General features: G+C 37.9%; 1 protein-coding gene across 1 annotated transcript in view; it reads right to left on the bottom strand.

The window, feature by feature from the left end:
- Positions 1-21,983, bottom strand: part of DTHD1 (death domain containing 1) — a 75,330-nt gene extending 53,347 nt beyond the window's left edge. Inside the window, exons 1-2 of the mRNA XM_027836012.1 lie at positions 21,775-21,983; positions 19,521-20,169 (exon numbers count right to left, since the gene is read on the bottom strand). Of these exons, the coding sequence (XP_027691813.1) occupies positions 19,521-20,169; positions 21,775-21,904 (779 nt within the window). The 5' untranslated portion in view covers positions 21,905-21,983. The remainder of the gene's footprint in view (positions 1-19,520; positions 20,170-21,774) is intronic.
- Between the last annotated feature and the right edge of the window lie 511 nt (positions 21,984-22,494).

Below are 22,494 nucleotides of genomic sequence, written 5' to 3'. Positions count from 1 at the left end.
GTTGATCAGACAGCACCTGATCACTTGATCTACCTCTAGACCATTTGATGAAATTACAGGATATAAAAGACATGTAATAAAGACAACACTTACATAAAGTGTAAAGAAACATATGCACTTCTTTTGTCCTTTAGGAAATATGAAGAAAAATTCTTCTATCAGATTTGATGGAATTATGGGATATTTATGCACTGGATGGATAAAAGATCATCTGTATCTTAGTGGCCTTTAGAAAACAATACTCGCTATCTAAGGAGTTAGACCAGTCATGAGACAGTAAGAGCTTTGTAAGTACAGAGAGAAAGTTAGCCCTGATTGGGAGTTAAGCTTCAGAGAGGAAAAGACCCACTGAGTGGCTGACCTGCTTAACAAAGCTGCTGCTCCCAGAGCTCCATCATTGAGACACCAGGAAAGGAGAAAGAACACGAGTTCTTCAATGCTGGAGGTGTAAGTTGACTAGGTCATGTAAGAACTCTGTATGTGTACTTTTCTATTAATGAATTATATGTATACCCATTTTTCTTCCTGATAGTGTGTGTGTGAGTGGGAGAATGAGAATGTATCCAGATTTATGTAAGGAATGCTTTGTTACTATTGCTCTTGCGATCAGTTACAGGAAACGCCTTTGAATTCAATAAGGTAAACCTACTGATAGGGGCTCACAGGCTACCCTGAAGCTACTACAGTTTTAAGCATTCACATACACTGGAAAACTTGAATCTCAAGTAGTTGTCTACCTGGGCACCCACATATGAATGTGAGTTGGAGTATAGCCCAGATATGACACTATACGGTCATTTCCTGACATATCTCACCTCAAAACCACCACCCAGCAAGCTTTTCCACATAACAAACAAACAAAAAAAGAACTAAGCAAAACTAATTTGTTCGCATGGTAATTGTATCTGTCAGCATCTTTAGCATTCCAAACCCTCCCCTCCTTTTCCCCTGCACCCCACTCCCTAAAGATTTCCAAGGTCATTATAGTTATATAGAATTGAGATTCACTTCAGAATTCTTTTCATACACAGTATTGCAGTAACTGCTTATATAGGTTTTTTTTTTTGCATTTGCTTTTTCTATTTGTTCACACAAGCACATATATCTTTCTCTGAATTCATCATATTCATAAATTTTTTTTGCTGCAGAATTTCCCATTGCATTCATATAGCACAATTTGTTAAGCTATTCCTCAAGTGATGAACACCCACTTTGTCTCCAATTGTTTGGTTTTTGCTACTCCCAAAATCCCTGCTATGAATATTTTATCATAAATAGGGCCTTTTTTCTGTTTGTTTGTTTGTTTGTTTGTTTTTTATTTCCTTGAGGTATATAATCAGAAGTGAGGTCAAAGACTTTGAATAGTTGGCTGATTTTTCTGACTTGCTGCTTTTTCTAGCATAATTCTAAATTGTTTTCCAATTCCAAGTCGACCAATTCCCAGCTGTAACAATACTACATTAATGCCCCATCTTCCCACAAATTCTCCAACATTAACTATGGGCATCTTTCTTCATCTTAGATGATTTGACATTTTGTGAAACCTTTGAGTTGTTTTTAATTAACATTTATCTTATTATTAGTGATTTGGAGCAATTTTTCATTTAATTGCACTAGTTCACTATTTTTCCTTTTAAAATGTTTGTTCCTGGCCTTTGGTCATTTATATGTTGGGGAATGGCTCTAGGTATGGCTGTATATAGTTGTATTAATTCTTTATACATTTTAATATCAGACTTCACTGATATTTTATGCAAAGATTGTTTCCAGTTAATAATTTCACATCTTGTCCTAGCTGCATTGATTTTATTACTATGGAAGTTTAATAATATCACTCTCTAAGTGGGGGCATAAGCATCAGCCATTTCATAACTATTTCCAAGGGCAGAATTCTTTTGAACACAGGCCAAATTTTATAAATTTGCCCCATAAAAATAAGTCTAAGTCTTGAGTGTGCCTTGGTAAATTGACTCCTAAATTATTTATGCTCTTTGTAGTTACTTTGAATGGGATTTTTCTTTCTATCAATAAATCTCTATTTCCTTCTTTATGTGTGTCTATTGAAATGTATGCAGATGCTGATGATTATGGAAATTTATGTTATTTCTGGCTACTTTCCTAAAGCTATTAATCATCTTTGCCAGTTCTCCAAAGCTATTTAAGTGAGCCACAATATCATCAGCCAATAGGGATATTTTTTCTTCTTTTTGTCTATTTTATGCCTTTAATTTGTTTTAGCCTTCTCTAAATGCCATCACTAACATTTCCAGAACTACTTTCAAATAATAGTAGGGAGAAAGGGCATCCTTCCTTTACCCCTGTATTTATTAGAAAAGGTTCTAGTATTTGTCCATTGTAGATAATATGAATATTTGGTATTAGAGACATACACTTTACCATGCTAAAAAGAACCCTTTCATAACCATGCTTTTTAATTTGTTCAGTTTTTTTAAACATAAATGAGTGATATAACTTCTATGTAATCAAAGTCCTAAACAAATAATCTCCACATAACTTCATCAAAGGGATCAGATTGCCTGCATTAAGACTCTACATATATAAATTACAACATAATTTGAGAAGAGGACACAAACAATTGGAGGTTCTAGAAAAAACATTGCCCTATGGGTGCCTGAGTTGAGCCCTGAAAAAAAGCTAAGGATTCTAATGTGTATTCCAGTCATATGCAAAGACAACAAAAGCTATTTGACTCAGTGGAGAAAATGTGATCTTCTGTGGAGAAAATTATGCATTTTAACTATTTTACAATCAGGTCTCTTTCATTCCAGCAGGTGATCAATACAAATCCACCTTAGTTTCTTTCACAGCCTACAGGAGGAGAAAAACCCTCCCTTCACTAAACTCCAGTAGGATAAGACAGGGTTTCTACTCCACAATAAATTCAAGGAATACTTCATTTCATGGAGTTGTTCCTGCTTTATTCATGACCTACAAGCCAAAGGATAGAATTCTATACACTAGCAGGGAGGAAGTAATTGCTGGGGAAGAAATTATGGGAACCTTACAGGGAAGTCACTATGCCATCTTAGAGGATGTTATAGAGGAAAAGAATTATGGTCAGAATCCATCACGCATCCTAGATTTTAGGAAAAATGACTTCCAAAGGATCAGAGGGAAGATAGGCTTCCATGGACAACAAAATGCTTCGGAGGAAGTTAGCCCAGGAGGGATAGAAGATACTCAAATGAAATTCTGAAGAAGGAAAGGGAAAAAAATTTCATTGAGGAGGAATAATGGGATTTATCTGAAGAGACTGATGTGGATACATGGGAAACTCACTTACAAGCATATTTTAAAAAGAAATGTATAGAACGTGGAAGAAAGTCCAAGCAACATAAGATTATATATGTTTCACAATCCTGCAAAAATATCCAAAGTACTAAAGTTCAGAATTAAGTGAGTCTGGCAAGGGAAGCTGAAGACCACCAAAATGGCATGGTTTGATTTTTTTTTTCTTTTTCTTTTTGGCTTTATTGAGAGAAAAATGGAAAATCTGAGATAGAATCTTTACTTGCTACCATGATAACTAACAACATAGAGGAGGTAGGATTGCCCTGCTTCCCTTTTTGTTGCTATTCTCTCTGCCAAGGAGGATGATCTTTACACTTGAAATGACAACAGAAAAGTGGCTAATAATGAATTTATGCCCAGGATCATTAAATAGAATAACTAGCTGCCCTTAATTAATTTGAGTTGCCTGGCACAGATGAACTACGTGGTTGGATCCTAAGTAACCATGCAGACATGATTCCTAAGCCATTGTCCATGATACTTGAAAGATCATGAAAAGCAAAAAAGGTACCACAAGACTAAAGGACAAATTTTCCAATCTTCAAAAAAGGGAAGAGAATAGAATCTGCAAAGTATAAGCCAGCAAGCTTAGCTTTGACTTCCAGGAAACTTCAAGAAAAAATAATTGGAGAAATGGTTTCCAAATGTTGTTGGTCCTTCATTTTCGAAGAGAACCAATGAGATGTCTTGACTTGTGTGTAAATTGGATTTAAGTGAGGCCAAGTTGCACAAAGTTGTCAGCCTCACTTTCTTCTAAAGTCATCAAAGTCCAATGGCAAGAAAAAAGTCAAGATGACTGTCAATGTCCCATGATGCAGAGAATGGCCTTGGCATCTTTGATGTCTGACCAAGCTCTAAGCACTCTATAGCACATACTTCAGTCACTTTTGTGGTCATTGGAAAAAATGGCCCTTCACCCATTCTGTCTGGGAAAGTTCTCATATGTTTGGGGTAGTCACCATCCCCCAACTCATTGACAGTTTTGAGTGTTACCCTCAACCTGGTTTAGGCCCTTTGCCAAGATGGTTTTACTCGGGTATGGCCACTGCACATGCTACAGCTTCTTGGAGCCACAGGTGAGAGTTGAGTGCCAGGTAGATACCAAAAGTAGATGAGCAGCCCTGAAAAGGGCTCAGCAAGCCCTTACAACAGAGGTGCTAGTCCTCCTCGAACACTCAAAGTGAAGCAGTGATTATAAATCATCAGGAGGACTTCATCAAGAATATAGGTCATGCCAGATTAAGCTCATTCCAATTTCTGACAGAATTGCTAAACTAGGAGAGGATGGGAGTGTTGAGAATATAGTTTACCTAGATTTTAGCAGATCTTTTGATAAAGCATATCATACTATTCTTGTGGAGAAGATGAAAAGGTAGATATTAGATGAATATACAGTCAGATGGGTTTAGAACTGATTGGATGGACAAATTCAAAGAGTAGCTGTTAATGATTGAATGTCAAAGTGGCAGGAGATCACCAGTGGAGAGCCCCAGATATCTGTGTTTGCCTCAGTATTGTTTAACATTTTTATCAATGACTTGGATAAAGACAGTTAGCATGCTCATCAGGTTTGCAGATGACAAAAAGTGGGGCAGGATAGCTGCTGGCTACCAGTAGCAGATAAGAGGATACAAAATGATTTAACAGGCTAAATCAGGGATCAGCAAACTATAGCAGAGGGCCAGATTTGGCCAGCTACCTGTTTCTGTGCAGCCCAGACCTAAGTATGTTTTTTATATTTTTAAATAAGTTCTTGGGACAGCTAGGTGGCACAGTGGATAAAGTACCAGCCTTGGAGTCAGCAGGACCTGAGTTCAAATGTGACCTCCAACACTTGACACTTACTAGCTGTGTAACCCTGGGAAAGTCACTTAACCATAGTTGCCTTACAAAAAAAAAAAATAAATTCTTATTATATTTTTTAAAAATGTAAAGACTAGAGGCAGCTAGGTGGCACAGTGAATAAAGCACAGGCCATGTAGTCAGGAGGATCTGAGTTCAAATCCAGCCTCAGACACTTGATATTTATTAGCTGTGTGACCCTGGTCAATCCCTAGGCAATCCCAATTGCCTAGCCAAACAAAACAGAAGAAAACAAAACAAACAAACAAAAAAACACATACACACAAAAAAATGTACAGACCATTCTTAACTTATTGGCCTATCTAAAAACAGGCAGCAAGGTGGTTTTGGCTCTTGGATTAGATGATTACTGAGATCCCTTCCAACTCTCAAATTCTATGAGTTAGGCTGATTAAAATAAATATGCTCCATATAAAGTAATGATAAAACAAAATTAATTATAAATAACATAGTTTTTTTAAATCTTATAGGAACTCAAGGTTAAAATGTTAATATCTATTAAGACATTTAAAATGATCACCTTTCTCTTTGAAAGAAATCTTTCCAATGATAATTTGAAAATGGGGATAAAAGTCAAAGTTCCCAAATCTAGGCCTAATTAAACTGCTTCTTTTTCCATTTCCTTACTCTTTCTTTTTTTCTTTTTTTTTGATCTCATGACCCAAATATATAATTTAGACACTAGCAGAACCAGACCAAAATGAATCAGGTTTCTGGTCTGATATGAAAAAATTTCTTCATGTGAGTTGAGTTGTATGAGCTGCTATATGTCTCAATAAGAGTTGTTCTTTTTTTTTTTTCCTTCTCAGTTTAAATTCCAGAATTCCTGGTATCAATTCCTTGAGTTTTCCTGAAGACAGATGGATGATTGCAGGAACCAAAATTGTTCTGATCACTGGAAGAACCAGTAAAATGCAGGCAGATATATTAATAATTGGGGACCAAGGGCTGGTCCAGAGTACTGAATTAAAGGAACTAGCCTGTCATCAATTTATTTACCTATCTACAAAAGACAATATAAAGATTTGTTCTATTTGAAGAATTGTATAACATCCAATTCTAGGTGTTACTGAGAAAAGGAGACTAGAACCTGAATTGTGTTCCTATTAGGTTCTAGATTAGGTAGAAGGCTGCATAATATCTTGAGGTCACATGTAACAAAATTTGGAGCTATAGGAGATGAAGTGATTGGTTTTTTTCTGCTAAGATGGGCTTCTTGGTGGTTTCCTGGTATGCTCTGGTAGAGCAATTTATCTTTATGAAATCATTTTAAGTTTCCCTTTCACCTGAATAAAAACCTCTTTTACTTTCCTTCCTTCCACACCCTACCCTCTTCAGTTTTAAACTCTAAATTTGCCTCTGCCATCCACCCAAATATGGTTAATGTGGATGACCTTATCAGCCTCTCCTCATGCCTCTGCATTACAAGATGATAGTGGCTGACTGTCCAGAGAACAGGTGGTAACCTCCTAAATACCTTTCTCTCAATCACATCTCAGCCCATGTATGTATGTCTGGAAAGAGGAAGAAGAACACCTCTAAAAGAATAAACCCAGGGTATTAAGGTTTCATGCCTCCTTAACCAGTCACTTCAGAAAACTCCACTGCTTTCATTACTTATTAATTATCTGTGGTCCCCCACCCACCTCTCACTACCTATCCTACTATCCTACCCCAATCTGCTACTTTGTATATGGAGTAAATCAGTTGTTCTTAACTGAATTTTCACTTTTTCCTTGGCTTGCAGCTAACCTTCTTTTTGTTCTAATGCCCCCTAAACTCTCCCCAACCAGTTACCTCCATTTCCCCAACTTTACAGGGGTCATCTCAGAGAAAGCCTTTGTGGCCAACATATTTAGAGTTGGATTGTTTAAGGCAAAGCTTATGGTCCCCTTGATTTGTACATCCTCAGTGTTGTAGCAACTCCTTTCTGTCATCCATAGGCTCCTAAGACAGGATCCAGGCAACCTTAAACTAGAAATTCTTCAAAATTCTTCCTGGTGTGGCAGACCCTTTAGCAGTCTGATGAAGCCTGTGGACCTCTTCTTAGGATGATGTTTTAAAACAATAGTAGGAAAAGGTAAATTTCAGTTAGAGGTTAATGAAAACAATGAGTTCATTTTTTTTCCCATCCAAGTTTTTGGACCCACCTGAAATCTACCTGCAGACCCCTTTGGGGTTTCATAGACCCCACATTAAGAACCTTTGCTTTAAATAGAGTAGCAGAGGATAGAGCTTTGTGTTTGACTGCCTCATATCCAAAAGCTTCTTAGAAGTTCATCAGTCTTCACCATTGTGAATTGAACATTGTACCTTTGAATTATACCTGTGGATCCCCTAAATGTCCTTCAGATTTCATTTGGCCGCAGTCTTCATTGTTGCAGTGTTCATACCAGACAATCAGTGCCTTGTACACAGTAGGTGCTTAATAAATGCCTATTAACTGAATAAGCATCTTAAGGGTTCATCTAATCCATCTTCCTGCTACTTGCACTTCAGTTCAAGTGTTGGAATGAAAGGTTAATTTTAACCTCTCTTCCAAAGGCCCCAGGCAGATATGAGAGAAGCCCTCATAGCCAGAATACCCAGAGCTAACTATCTGAGCCAGAATCTGAAGAAATGTTACTTCAAGAAGCATCAGCTATCATTTCCTTTGTTTTTTCTATCTTTTCATCTCTGCCATTAGGCCTTGGTAATGCAAGAGCATAAAAGCGCTGGCAAGAGTAAAAGCACATTTTGCATTATGCAAGGTCCTCATCTTCCAAGGTTTCTGGTAATCACACAGCCAGACTTCATACCTCAGGACATGTAAAGTCTTGTAGGATCCCTGGTCTATTCATTTATTTGCAGCATCCTCTAAAGACTCTCCAAGTCATGTGTCATTTGGACGAGCTGCTTGGTATAGAATTGGGTAAGAGACTGCAAGAGATTACGTAGCCCATTCCACATCACGGAAGAGGCTGGACCACAACTGCTCTATAAGATGACATGATGGGACAATTGGCAAACTGGAAATTGACCTTCCTTTCCTTTTCCCTCCAAATCATCCATTGGGAGGTTAATATGTACAAAGATAATGGGTGAGAGGAGCTCATTATTTGAGGCCATGTAGTTAAAGGCTAAAGTGTGCACCTAAAGTTTGTCAAATTTCTCCCATTATAAGGACCTTTAGAGGCTATTTGGTGTATCCAGACAGTATGACATCTAAGATCATTAGAGGGAATGTTAAGTTCCATTTAGGAAGGCCCTCATGCTAGGTCTCTATGTACACTATAAGACCACAGATTGCTCTTCAAACAGAGAAGGCTCTTAAAAGGTCTTCTCATTCATCCTTTTGCCTCCAAATAGTCCTGCCTTTAAGACTGTTAGAAGGTAGCAGGGCACTGTGCTTCTTGAGAAACGGTCTTAAACCCCACATCATCCCCCACATCTTCCTTTTCCCAACTGCCATCCAAAAGTTTGCTGCCTGATCTTTCTTCTGAGAGGAAGAAAATATTTACTGATCAGTTTGGCTAAAGAAAATCAGTAGAGCTCACTACTTACAGAGGAGAGGAGAGGTGAAACCAAAACAAGGACATATTTTCTAAGCCTCTGCTTTGTCTTTAACTGACCATGGGACCTCATGAAGACTTTGACAATTTGTCTAATCCCTTTATAAGCCTTTTATCATGCTTATAAACTCTACAGAATCACACTGCTGGTGTGATTCTAAACAACTGTACTGTGTTTTCCAGTTTAAGTGACCTTTACTTGGTTGCAGGGATGAGAGTGGGGGTAACAAGCCAAACCTTCATTTCTCCCTACATCAAGCCTTCATGTTTCTCACAACCCATGTCAATGGAATATGCTCAGGTACATATTGGAAATTTTAACAGAAGCTATTACTTCAATTAGGAATATCACAAAGGCATGTGCTATTGTACATACTTAAAAAAAAAATCCAGTCCCTTCATTATAAGGGCTTATGGCAGTTTATACTCAGAGAATTGGGTTGAATGTAATGATAGATTTGGATCTGAAAGAGGATTAGCAGAGTAAATGCTCCAAAAATGCTTGGCAACTTATTGACTTGTCTCTTTCTACCATGTAAAATTGGAATAATAATTAAGTAACAAAATATAATATTTGAGTAGGCCGGGCTCATCAATGGGTAAGGGGAAGTTAGGTGGAGCTCTGATTAGAGTGCTAGGTTTGGAATCAGAAAGACTTGCTCCATGAGTTCAAATTCAGTCTTAAGCACTTACTAGTTGTGTAACCCTGGGTGAGTCGTTTAACCCTGTTTTCCTCAGTTCCTCATTTGTAAAATGAGCTAGAGAAGGAAATGGCAAACCACTCCAATGTCTTTGCCAAGAAAACTTCAAATGGAGTCATGAGGAGTCAGACACAACTGAAATTACCGAATGACATCAGTGGGTAAGAAATTGGTTCCTTATACAAATTAGTAATTTTTTGTCTATTAAATGGCTTTTTGCAAATATCTGGAATTGCTTCGAAGACCTCACCAAACTGGAATGTCAATGATACGATTAAAACAAACTTGTAACAAAAAAACAAATTTTCCCTTATGAAAATGAATATTTTACATGGAACATACGTTTTGGGTATAGGATAATTATGTCAGGATTTCCTCAATTATTAGTGCCCTCCTTCTCAAAACGCTTTTTATTTAACTACTTTGTATTTATTTGTATCTATGTATATACCAGGCACTGAGTCAGAGGACCTGGATTTAAATCTCATCCCAACTATTTATTATTTTTGTTAGAGAGGTCACTTTCCCCTCTAGACCTCAGTTTCTTCATCTGTAAAATGGCACAAATGGATAGATGATCTTCAAGGTCTCTTTCAGCTCCAAATCTGTTATTTTATTCTGTTTCTGCAGAGATGCCAAGACAGGGTCCATGTCCAGATGGTTTTGTTGACAACGTGGGTCAGATAAGTTGGAATAGGAACATATGTCAGACACAGTACTGGGAGCACGGAATTTGAAAGTTAAGGAAAGAGGCTCAGAAACATAGCAGTAAAGAGAAAAGTAACTCCCTCTTCCTTCATCTTTAGTACAAAGAGGGAGCTCCCCACTCAGATAGCTTTCAGAGGGTTTCACTTGTAAGGTGCTATCCCAATCCAGCCTTGAGAAGACAGGAGGCCATGAACAGCTTATAAGCAGGATATGTGAACCAGAGGAAAAGAAAACCACTTTTGTTGGTGAGTACACTCTGCCCTGAGCAGCAAGATCCAAAGGGAATTTCAAATCATAACAATCTGTGAATTAACTGGTATGAGTCCCTGTTATGCTTGCTTCTCCTAACTACATTTTCTGCGTAAGTGGTGATGGGAATTAGTGAAGCAAATGAGTTTCCAAGTTATCTCTTTCCCCTCAAACCTAGAGAAACTGAAAAGAATAAAACAAACTAGCCTGAGGAACAGTATTTGTCTTCTGGTTAGAACTGTGTTAGATTGTGAAATGCTCATTTTTATGATACAAATGGCTAATGATTTCCTGATTTTACCATGCCTTTACTAAGCCAGCTAAATTAGTAATCCAATTTAACTGTTGTTTAACCATGACCTTGAGGTGAGTGATTGAAACAACACCTGAATCTGGAAGGGATAAGAGAGATTCCAGAGTCAGAGCCATGGGTGAATTGACAGATAATCCTGGACCTTCTTTGTGGACTTCCTTCCCTTTTAGTTCTCAGCATTCCTAAGAAAGATATTAGAAATACTATTCTAAAAAAAATCTCAGCAGCACAGACCCAAATACCTATCCACCTTTGAAGACTTGAAGCCCCTGCTCTCAGTTCCTCCAACCCATCCAAGTTATTGTCAACAGAATTAAATTTGTTCTTACCATTATTTATTAAACTAAAGACTTCTGCTGCTGCCTCATTACAACACTCTACCATAAAACTTGGGATGTAACAGTAAGGGACTGAGTATTGGGTTATTGACAGTCACTTGCCCAATTCTGACTACTGGCAGGATCAATCATGAAGATATCCTATTTTTTTTCTTGGTGTAGTTTCTCCCTGTTTATTAATTTGTCTTATATTCCTTGCCTTTTTATCCAGCCTTTACCCCTCTCTTCTCCTACCTTCCCACCTAAAAGGAGGGAACCCTAATTCAGAAAAGGGCCCTAATTCTGTTTTGCCTCCCACCATTTTCTTTCAGAACTGGAATAGCAACAGATGAGGTGATGACTCCCTAAACTTCACAGAGATATGGTGTAAAGTACAACCTCTGATAACCTCTCCAAGGAAGTGACCAGAATATCTAATGATGACAAGGAACACAGTAGCAAACTTGGAATAATAATAACAATAATTAATATTTAATAAGAATAAGAATAATATCTAGCATTGATATAAGGCCTACTGTGAGCTAGGCACTGTATCAAGTGCCCTACAAATTTCATTCGATCCTCATAACAACCCTGGGCAGTAAGTGCTATTATATCCATTTTATAGATGAGGAAACCAAGGCAAATGGATCATACCACTAGTAGGTATCTGAGGCCAAATTCTGACTCCAGGACAAGTCCTGGAGTCACCCAGCCATTTATGCATAGCCTTTTAAGGTTTACAAAAAACTTTGCACTTATTATCTAATTTGATCTTCACCACAATCTTGTAAGATGGGTACTATTATTATCCCTTTTTTAAAAAAATGAGGAAAATTAGTCTGCAAAATAAAGTGACTGGCCCAAGGCCACATAGATAGTATCTCAGGCAGGATTCAAAAGCAGTTCTACTTGACACCAAGTTCAGTGCTCTAGCTATCATACCACCTCAAAAAAGCAACCAGGATCTTGTGGCTGCCTCATCTAAACCAGAGTAAGATTCTACTTTGACCTACTTTGTGGACTTCCTTCCCTTTTAGTTCTCAGAATTCCTAAGAAAGATATTAGACATACTATTCTAAAAAAAATCTCAGCAGCACAGACCCAAATACCTATCCACCTTTGAAGACTTGAAGCCCCTGCTCTCAGTTCCACCAATCCATCCAAGTTATTGTCAACAAAATTAAATTTGTTCCTACCATCATTTATTAAACTGAACACTTTTGCTGCTGCCTCATTACAATTCTCTACCACAAGTATAGATCTGAGGACCAGTCCAAGTTTGCAAAGATTCATGAACAGAAGGCTGGCTGCCAGGTGATGGAAGATTTTGGCCACAGTTTAACAACTCATGAAATATCCAACCAAGGTTCGGAGGGGTTGGAATCTGCAACAATGGACTGAGTTCCATCACCGGGGAAATCACAAATATTTAGAAGTACTTTCAACCAATACAGTTCTGACTCTGGCATTTCACTACAGGAGGATCATTAAACATTATGAACAGTAACTTAAATTCTAAGGGTCATAAGATCAATCCTTCCCCATATTTTATACCAGGTCATAGATATGGGGATCGACAAGTTCTTTGACCATGAAGGTTATCACCAGGCCAAAATGATATTGGGTAAGGTCTGTCTGTCCAGCTCTTCTGCGGTCTTGCTTCTAGAGACATTTCTATCCTGGAGCCCTGCTGTCCTAATTGGTGACTTCCTTTCTCATACAAATATTTCAGAATAACCACAGTCACCATTTCACTCCTTCACTCTCTCTCACTTCCCATGTCCAATTTGTTGCTGAGGCCAGATGATCTCCTGTATGTATGCCTCCTTCTCTCCTCTGATACTGACATCACCCCAGTACAGGTACAAGTCACCTTATATCGGTGACTTGTATAGCCTGCTCACTGGTTTCCCTGACACAAATCTGTCCTGACTTTAGTGAGGACAAATTCTCCACAGATCTTCCATCCTCCACTCAGCTGTCCAGGTTATCTTCCTAAAGCACAGGTCTGATCACGTCACCCCCTCCTGTACTCAATAAAATCCTGTAGCTTCCTATCACTTCCATGATCAAATATAAAATCCTCTGTTTGAGCCCTTCCTCACTACCCCTCTCCCTGCCACCTTTCCATCTTCCTTACACCCTTCCTTCTTTACCTACTCTTCTATCAAGTGACATTGGCCTTCTTCTTGTTCATCAAAAAAGACACTCCATTTTCCTCACTGCCTGTCCCCCATGCCCCATGTTCCTTCCCATCTCTGCATTTTGACTTCTCTGACTTCAAGTCCCAGCTAAAATCCTACCTTCTACAAAAAGCCTTTCCTGGTACCTCTTAATTCTAGTGCCTTCCCTCTACTGATTATTTCCAATTTATGCTGCATGTAACTTGTTTGTACATAGTTATTTGTACATTGTCTCCCTCATTAGACTATGAGTTCCTTGAGGGCAGGGACTGTCTTTTACCTTTCATTGTATCCCCAGCACTTAGCAAGGTGACTGCCACATAGTAGGTGCTTAATAAATTTTTATTGACTGACAAAGTCATAAAGTATAAGAGTAGTGAAGTCTCAGAATATTGCATTAAGAAATTCAGGTAAAGCTTACCTGACCTGATCCCCTCATGTGAGAAACACTGTCTAGTGGAAAACTTAGTCCCTAAGCCATAGGCGAAGAGGAAAGGTACAGAAAGAGAAGTAAAAAAGGCAGACCCAAGATACTTCTTTGGATTGTGGATATCCAGAGCTACAGGAAATCCTAGAAGTCATCTAGTCTAATCCTTTCATTTTATAAGAGTGGGAAACAGAAGGCCAAGGAGGATGTGACTTGCATACTGGTAGTGAGCCAATATTTGAACACAGGCCTCCTGACCCCAAAGCCAGAGTTCTTTTTTTTTTTTTTTTTTGAAAAGTATCACATGCTACTAAGATGTTGAGTTTTTATTGCTTTTGTTGTCCAGTCATTTTTCTCTCATGCCTGACTCTTCGTGTCACTTTTTGGGGTTTTCTTGGCAAGGATAATAGAGTGGTTTGCCATTTCCTTCTTTTTTTTTCTAGGTTTTTAGTTGTTTGCCCAATTCATTGATTTCCTCTTTATTTTATTCATATAAGCATCTAGAGATATAAAACTTCCCTTAAGAACTGCTTTCACTGCATCTCATTAAGTTTTGGTATTTTGTCTCATTATTATCATTCTCTTGAATGAAGTTAATGATAGTTTCTATGATTTGTTGTTTGACCCATTCATTTTTTAGGGTTAGATTATTTAGCTTCCAATTAGTCTATCTTTCCATGGTCCTTTATTACATATAATTTTTATTGCATCATGATCTGAAAAGGATGCATTTAATATTTCTGCCTTTCTGCATTGAAGTGTGAAGTTTTTATGCCCTAGTAAATGATCAATTTTTATGTATGTGCCATGTACTGCTGATAAAAGTATATTCCTTTCTATCCCCATTTAATTTTCTGCAGAGCTGTATCATACCTAACTTTTCTAAAATTCTATTCACCTCCTTAACTTCTTTCTTATTTATTTTGTGCTTATATTTATCTAGTTCAGAGAGGGGGAGGTTGAGGTCCCCCACTAGTATAGTTTTGCTGTCTATTTCTTCCTGTAACTCCCTGAACTTCTCCTCTAAGAATTTGGATGCTATACCATTTGGTGCATATATGTTTAGTAATGATATTACTTCATTGTCTATGGTGCCTTTTAGCAGGATATAGTTTCCTTCCTTATCTCTTTTGATAAGATCCATTTTTGCTTTTGCTTTGTCTGAAATCAGGATTGCTACTCCTTTTTTTTTACTTCAACTGAAGCATAATATATTCTACTCCAGCCTTTTACCTTTACCCTGTGTGTGCCTCTCCATTTAAAATGTGTTTCCTGTAACAACATATTGTAGGATTATGATTTTTAATCCATTCTGCTATCCACTTCCGTTTTATGGGAGAGTTCATCCCATTCACATTCACAGTTATGATTACTATCTGTGCCTTTTTCTCCATCCTATTTTTGCCCAGTTCATGCTTTTCTTTCTCCTTTCTCCCTTTCCCTCCTCACTAGTGTTTTGCTTTTGACCACCATCTCCCTTAGTCCCACCTCCCTTCTATTATCCCCTCCCTTTTCTTCCCCTTTACCCTTACTACTCCTTCCCTCCTTTCAATCTTCCCTCCCTTTTCTTTCCCCTTTTCCCTTCTACTGCCTACAGGACAAGTTAGATTTCTATACCTAACTGATTATGTCATTCCCTCCTTGAGCCAAATCTCATGGGAGTAAGGTTCAAACAATGCTCATCTCCTTCCCTCTATTGTAATGGGATTTTGTGCCTTTTCCTTTAACATAATTTACCCTTGTCTGCCTCCTCCTTTCCTTTTCTCCCAGTACATTCCCTTAGTGAGATCAGATTAATCCACTTACTTAGATTCATTTAATCTACTTGATTAGATTTTTTTTATCATCACATCAAAGTCAACTTATACCCACCCCCTCTATGTATATTCCTTTAAACTGGTGTAATAACAATTCAATTATCAAGAGTTATAAGTGACATCTTCTCTTGTAAGGATGTAAATAGTTTCCCTTTATTTATAACATGTTATTTTTTTCTGCCCTGTTTACCTTTTTATGTCTCCTTTGAGTCTTGTATTTGAAGATCAAATTTTCTGTTGAGCTCTGGCCTTTTTATCAGGAAGGTTTGGAAGTCCCTTATTTCATTGAATATCCATCTCCTCCCCTGAAAGATTATGCTCATTTTCACTTGGTTGTGATCCAAGCTCCTTTGCCTCATGGAATATTATATTCCATGGCCTACGATCTTTTAACGTAGAAGTTGCAAGGTCCTGTGTAATCCTAACTGTGGTTCCATGATATTTAAATTGTTTCTTTCTGGATGCTTGCAGTATTTTCTCTTTGACCTGGTAATTTTGGAATTTGGCTACTATATTCCTTGGCATTTTCAATTTGATATGTCTTTCAGGAGTTGATTGGTGGGTTCTTTCTATGGCTATTTTACTCTCTGGATCTAGGACTTCAGGGCAGTTTTCCTTGATGATTTCCTGAAAGGTGCTGTCCAAGCTCTTTTTTCCTTTGTGGTTTCAGGTAGACCAATAATTTTTAAATTGTCTCTCCTGAATCTATTTTCTAAGTCAGTTGTTTTACCAATGAGATATTTTATGTTATCATCTATTTTTTTCATTCTTTTGTTTCTGTTTGACTGATTCTTGCTCTCTCACAGAGTCATTAGCTTTCACTTGCCCAATTCTAATTTTTAACAAATTGTTTCCTTCTATTAGATTTTGTACCTTCTCCATTTGGCCAATTGTATTTTTTAGGGACTTGTTTTCTTCAGTGTACTTTTTTTCCCAGTTGGCCAATTGTATTTTTTAAGGATTGTTTTCTACAGTTAATTTTTGTCCTTCCTTTTTCCAAGCTATTAACTTTCTCTTGAATACCCCTCATTTTTTCCCATTTTTTCCCCTCTACCTCTCTTATTTAACTTTTAAAATCCTTCTTGAGCTCCGACCAACTCCTATTCCCTTTTGAGATTCCAGATGTGGGTTTGTTGACAATGTTGTCCTCTTCAGAATTTCTGCCTTGACCATCACTGTTCCCACAATAAGAATCTATAGTACGTTTGTTTTTGCTCATGGTGTTTGCTTATTTCCTAGCCTTTAAAAAGATTGAGCTCTCCTGCTGGGGAGCAGGGGGCACTGACCCAAACTTCTTGCATTGGGAGCCCAGGGCCTCATCACTGGCTTTGTGTGCTGGGGCCTCTGATGTTGGCAGTTGGAGGATGTAGGCAGCTTACCTGGTGTTGGGCTAGAATCAACAACACTAGAACTCCAGGGGGAGGTTTGGGTAGTCTGGCCCCCGGAGGTTACCTGCTCACCTGGGTCTTTCCTCCCTTTTGCTTTCTTGGGCTCCTTTCAGATGGATGTTTTGATGCTGTAGGAGGTTTCTCCACCTGGGGAGACCCTTGGAGCATTTCCCAGAGTTTGGCTGAGGCACTGGGAGACTTGGTTGCCTTAGAATGCCAAGGCATATGGTGGTTTTTTAAGCAGGTTTCCAATGGTTTCCCTACCCTTACTGAGGTACTCAGGGATCCTGGTGTTGTTGCTTGCCTGCTCCACCACCTGGGGTTCAGGATCTCCCCCTGGTATGCTGAGGTGGGGCTTTCCACTAGCTTGCCGGGATGCCTCCCATTTTGTACCACTCCCCTTCCCCCAGGGCAAGAGGGGTCTTTCCCCTTAATCACTCAAACTGCCTGGGCTACCAGACTGCTGCACCCCATCTTTCTGCTGGTTCAGATGTTCCAGAGTTTTTCCTGGGGCGATATTTTCTGACCTTTCAGAGGTTAATAAAGGAGGGTGAGAGCAACTTACTTCTTACTCCACCATCTTGGCTCCCAGAAGCATAACTTCCCATCCTTTCTATTGTACCAAATTCTAGTTTGTTTTTATGTGTGGGAGGAGAAGGGAGAAAGTATTATTGGATAAGATAGTTTAGGAACTGCTAAGGGACTATCTACTCCAGCTGCATCATCCTCAAGAAGTGAGATTTTGATCAGATCCATAAACACAGTGTTCATGCTGGCTCCTGAACATCCAGGCCTAGAGCTTAAGTGTTTTAACAAATCAGTGTTTTCTCTGGATACTCCTAGTGTAGACTCTGTACTGTACACTCTAGTGACAAATGAGAGAATATCCTTTCTGGAAACTTGTTGTTTAAGGAAATTGTTCGACACTCTCCAGAATTCAAAGGTGTAACAAAAACAAGCCAAACACCTCACTTTGGCCATGCTAAGCTAGAAGAGGTATAGGAAAACTATAAAATATATACCTATTATCTCAATCATTCCACGCCATTATACTGTGGGGTGGGGAACTCTAATTTTGTATTCTTTCCAGGGCCACAAATTAGCTGGTAATAGCTTTCCTTGAATTGCACTCAGAAAACAAGGTTTGGGTGCCTCCAGCCAACATCCAAGCCCCCTTCTTTTGTCAAATACAGGGCACAAATCCAATTATTCCAAATCCTTCTTTCCTTACACTGAGGCCAAAGGCATATATGCAAATCGAATCTTGCCTCTGTGACAACTTCGTTTGTACTCTTCTTCCTGCCTAGAATATATTATAATTATAATTATACTCCCAATTATAATCCTTTCCTGCTGAAATCCTACCCCTCTTTTAAGTCCCATTTCAAATGTCACTTCCTCCATCACTACTTTCCCTGGTCTCTCCCAGTCAGAACTTACTTTCTCTTCCTCTGTCCTTGAAGAGCACTCTCTTATCTTCTTATCATATTTTATTTTGCAGTGAACTACAACTACACAGTAAGTTTACGGCATTTGTGCTTGTCATGTTGTCTAGTAAACAAAACACTCCATCAGGGTAGCTACCAGAGCTTTATGCTTTTGTATTACTCCCCAACACCTAGCATAGTCCTTTGCTAAGGGATTAATAAAAATTACTAAATTAATAAGTAGGTGTTGAATAAATAAATGAATAAATAAATTAAGGGATGAAGAATCCAAAAATAGGCCTAGACATACCATTGTCTGCCAAGTTAAATAAACAATGTAGGAAGAGGATGCACATAAATATTTCAAAGATAAAAGTGAAGGGCTCTGAAAGCAGTAAATCCAGGACTAATTCATTATTGATATGGATCCCCATTTCCAACATTATTTTGGGGATAACAGGGTCCATTATGCCAAAGGCCTGAGAACTAGGGGAGGACAGAAGTTAGGGTGGGCAGGCCCCCATAACAGAGGCCAGGAATATGCCCACATTGTCCAAACACTAGGAAGGGTATCTAAGAGCAAAAGCTACTATTGTTTACTTCTTGCTAAAGAACAAAAAATGAAGTTTGCTCTCTACTCCCAACATGGGTTCCATCACCCTAGCAGGGATCCTTCCCTGGGTCTATGAATTTTTTTAATATTTTGATCATTGTATTTCAATAAAATTGGTTTCCCTTGAAATTCTGTGTATTCTGCTTTATGAATTTAAAAACCTTCTTTGGGGCAGCTAAGTGGCGCAGTGGATAGAGCACCGGCCCTGGAGTCAGGAGAACCTGAGTTCAAATCCAGGCTCAGACACATAATACTTCCTAGCTCTGTGACTCTGGGCAAGTCATTCAACCCCAATTGCCTCACTAAAACAAAACAAAACAAAACAAAAACAAAAACAAAAAACCAAAAACCTTCTTCCAAGAAGGGTTGCATAGGCTTCACTAGAGTGCCAAAGGGGTCCATGATATCAAAAAATGGTTAAGAACATCTGCCCTAGAGGGTTCCCAACTTTAGGGAGAGATAAACCAAACCCGTAACCTCCCCCCCTTCCAATCCAATTCTCCTTTCATAGTTTTATGGGAAAGTTTAGGGGGACCAATTATGGCTTGGAAAAACAAAACAAATCAATAGAAGCCTAAAGTTGATCTTGTGTACAAATTCTATTTATAGCCATAAACATACATCATCAAGAAAAACATATTTACTTACTCCTTTTCCAGAACATGATTTGTTTGGTTTAGATTCTCTGAATCATTTGTGAGAACATTTCCCCCGAATCTATTGTCAATATCATTCATCAGAGACACTGTCTTCCCTTCATTCATACTCTCCATATTACTTCGAAATTCTCTTTCTGGAAGTTCTTTACTAGATATTATAGCATTAATCTCTTCCCTCTTTGCATCATTTTTCTCTACAAGAGTGCCTTCTATTTGTTTACAATCCTTATTTGCCACATTTTCTGAGGATGTTTCATCTAACTCCATTTCTTGCTTCGTGACATTTCCATTCAATGATGAGATATTTTCTTTCTCCACAAATGCAGAAATCATCAGTTCCTTGTTTTCTTGTATCTGGATTTGGCTCATGCAATGACTTTCTCCTTCCTTAGGGGGAGAAATTTGAGGAAATGGTTGGATGGAATCAGGGAATGTTTCCACATAATCCATTTTCCCTTTTTCAGAAATGTTTGTTCCACCAAAGGTATTTTGGATGGTAGTGTGTGTGTAAAGGGGAATATACTCATGGTTCATGGCATATAAATTAACTATGTCTTTTTCCTCTTTCTGAAGATGTATGACAGTGTTCCTCAAATATTCATTTATTTTCTTGAGGCAGACTATGAGATCATTAATTTCTAGATTAAAAAAAACAATGAACACAAATGATAATCAAATTGTTTCTACATTGTAAGTATTCAAACAATAGAATCATATTTTAGAGAAGGAAGGAGCTTTACAAAATAAGAATCATATCTATAATGTCCTTTAAAAAAGTAATGTATTCTCTGCTGGAGCAGAAGCATAACTTATAAGGGCCCTCCTATATCCTATGTAAGAAACTGTTGCTGCTGTGCTAGAATGTTCATCATTAAACAGCTAATTACAATAAAGTTCTTTCCTATGAGTCAAAATCTACCTCTTTCTAAGCTTTCACCCATTGGTCCCAGTTCTGCCTTCTGCAACAACACAAAATAGGCCTCCTCCTTATTCTACATAGCTATCAGGGTTCTTGTAAACCTCCTATTCTCTAAGATGAACATCCTAGGTTCCCCCAACCATTCTTTAAAGTAGAAAAACTACATGGCCTTTGAGCCAGGAGAAACTAGGCTTTGAAATCTACCTCCAACACTTAATTAGCTATCTTTCTATGGGCAAGTTGCTTAACTTTCCCGAGCCTCATCTTCCTTAACTATAAAATGGGACTAATGATATCTATGGTAGCTACTTCACAATATTATCATGAGGTTCAAATGAAGTAATGTATATAAAATGTTTTCTGTGGCTTAAAGCTTATATAAATAGTAACTATTACTGTGATTTCTAGACATCTTGTCCATCTTCCTCCTAATACTCTCTAGTTTGTTAATGTCCCTTGTTAAGTATAGCACCCAGAATTGAACACAATTGCATGATTTAACCAACAGACAGTACAGTGAAGCTTTATGTTATTATTAACAATTATGATGCTCCTTGAAAAGTGCTTGGCACATAGTGACAGTTTAATAAATGCTTTTCCATCTCATTGCATTACATTACCTGAAGAGGGTTGGGTTGAATGGGAGAGAGTTGGTAAACTAACAAGTATGATCTAAATGTATTTTAAGATACTACTTTCAATATAAAGGTCATTTTTAGTCATTTTTATATCCCCAGCAATGTCTAAAACATGCCATTGGAGACTTCCTTTCAATAATTATTCTATGAGGTGCAAATCTACCTGTCCTGGAAAATATTTTGTCTTTATCAAATGCTTTCTTGAAGTCAAGATTTGCTATGTGCACAGCATTCCTCTCATTTGTTTAGTTACCTTATCAAAAGATGAAAATGGATAACTTAGTAAATTTTAGCTTACCTAATATCACCTACTTATGTTTCCAAAGACACTCCATTTAAGTCCAATGTAAAGAACAATAAGAGTTTTCCTATAAAACTTTATCAGATGTAAATTTAGCTTGATATTTTAAAAAATTTAAATAAAATGAAGATTAATATTTGAATGAGGAAATTTAATCTTTTAATGTCATACTTTAATGGTATAAAATAGGTCATAGATGTACACATACAGGTACAGACTAGAAATTGACTTTATCTCTCATTTTTGAGGATATGCCAATTTTCCTAAAAGGTATTGAAGGTATTGACATAAAGGTATTGAAAAGAAAGCATTAGGATCATCCAGTGTGCCTTAATACATGAAACATTAAATACTTGTAATTGTAGCAAAATATGTATTTACTTGCCTTGTCTCCAAATGCAAGGTTTCTGTTTGTCAAGAACATGCAGCTGCTGGCAAGTGACTTGTAGTGTCCCTATAACATGTTCCAAATGTTGGCAGAGAGCCCCACTAAGCTCTTGACATAGCAGGATCATTGTAGATACCCATGTCCCTATGCCATCCTTATCTTTATGGTCACTGCACAAAAGGGTCTCATTTACTGATTGGTTTTGCCCCCAAATCTGCTTTAGTAGTTGATTTAGTTTACCTATGTCCATTTCAGCTGGATCCATTTCCTTCCTATTGTCAAGTAAAAAACAATAAATAAAATAAATAAATAAATAGATTCAAGCTTGTCACCGGTAATTATTTCTCAAACCTAGATATTCAAAGTTCATCAACTGAATCCTCACTAAATAGCATAGCAATTAATTCTTTGCTGAGCTTTATGTTATTGTTAACCAATGTAAAGTTACTAGGTGACCAAAGGAGGGGTTTTTGGGAAATCACTGAGCACTAGTGCACATACACCATGTGCTATTGTGTACAGTACAGATTAAACTCAGTTTCTGTTTTCTCTGCCAAGGATAATGATCTCTAGACTGAGAACTATGGGAGTAAAAATAATTAGTAAACCAAAAACCAAGATAAGTGGGAGGACAAGAAACCACCTGGCTTCCCTCAAGAGGTCATTCCACCAAGTCCAGTTGCCTCATGTAATTGCTAAGTTTCTTCCAATGATCAT

The sequence above is a fragment of the Vombatus ursinus genome, unplaced genomic scaffold (genome assembly GCF_900497805.2).
Source record: "Vombatus ursinus unplaced genomic scaffold, bare-nosed wombat genome assembly UNPS02014818.1, whole genome shotgun sequence".
NCBI classification, from domain to species: Eukaryota; Metazoa; Chordata; class Mammalia; order Diprotodontia; family Vombatidae; genus Vombatus; species Vombatus ursinus.
Note: the sequence above shows the minus strand (reverse complement) of the source record. Positions and strands in the feature narration are given on the sequence as shown.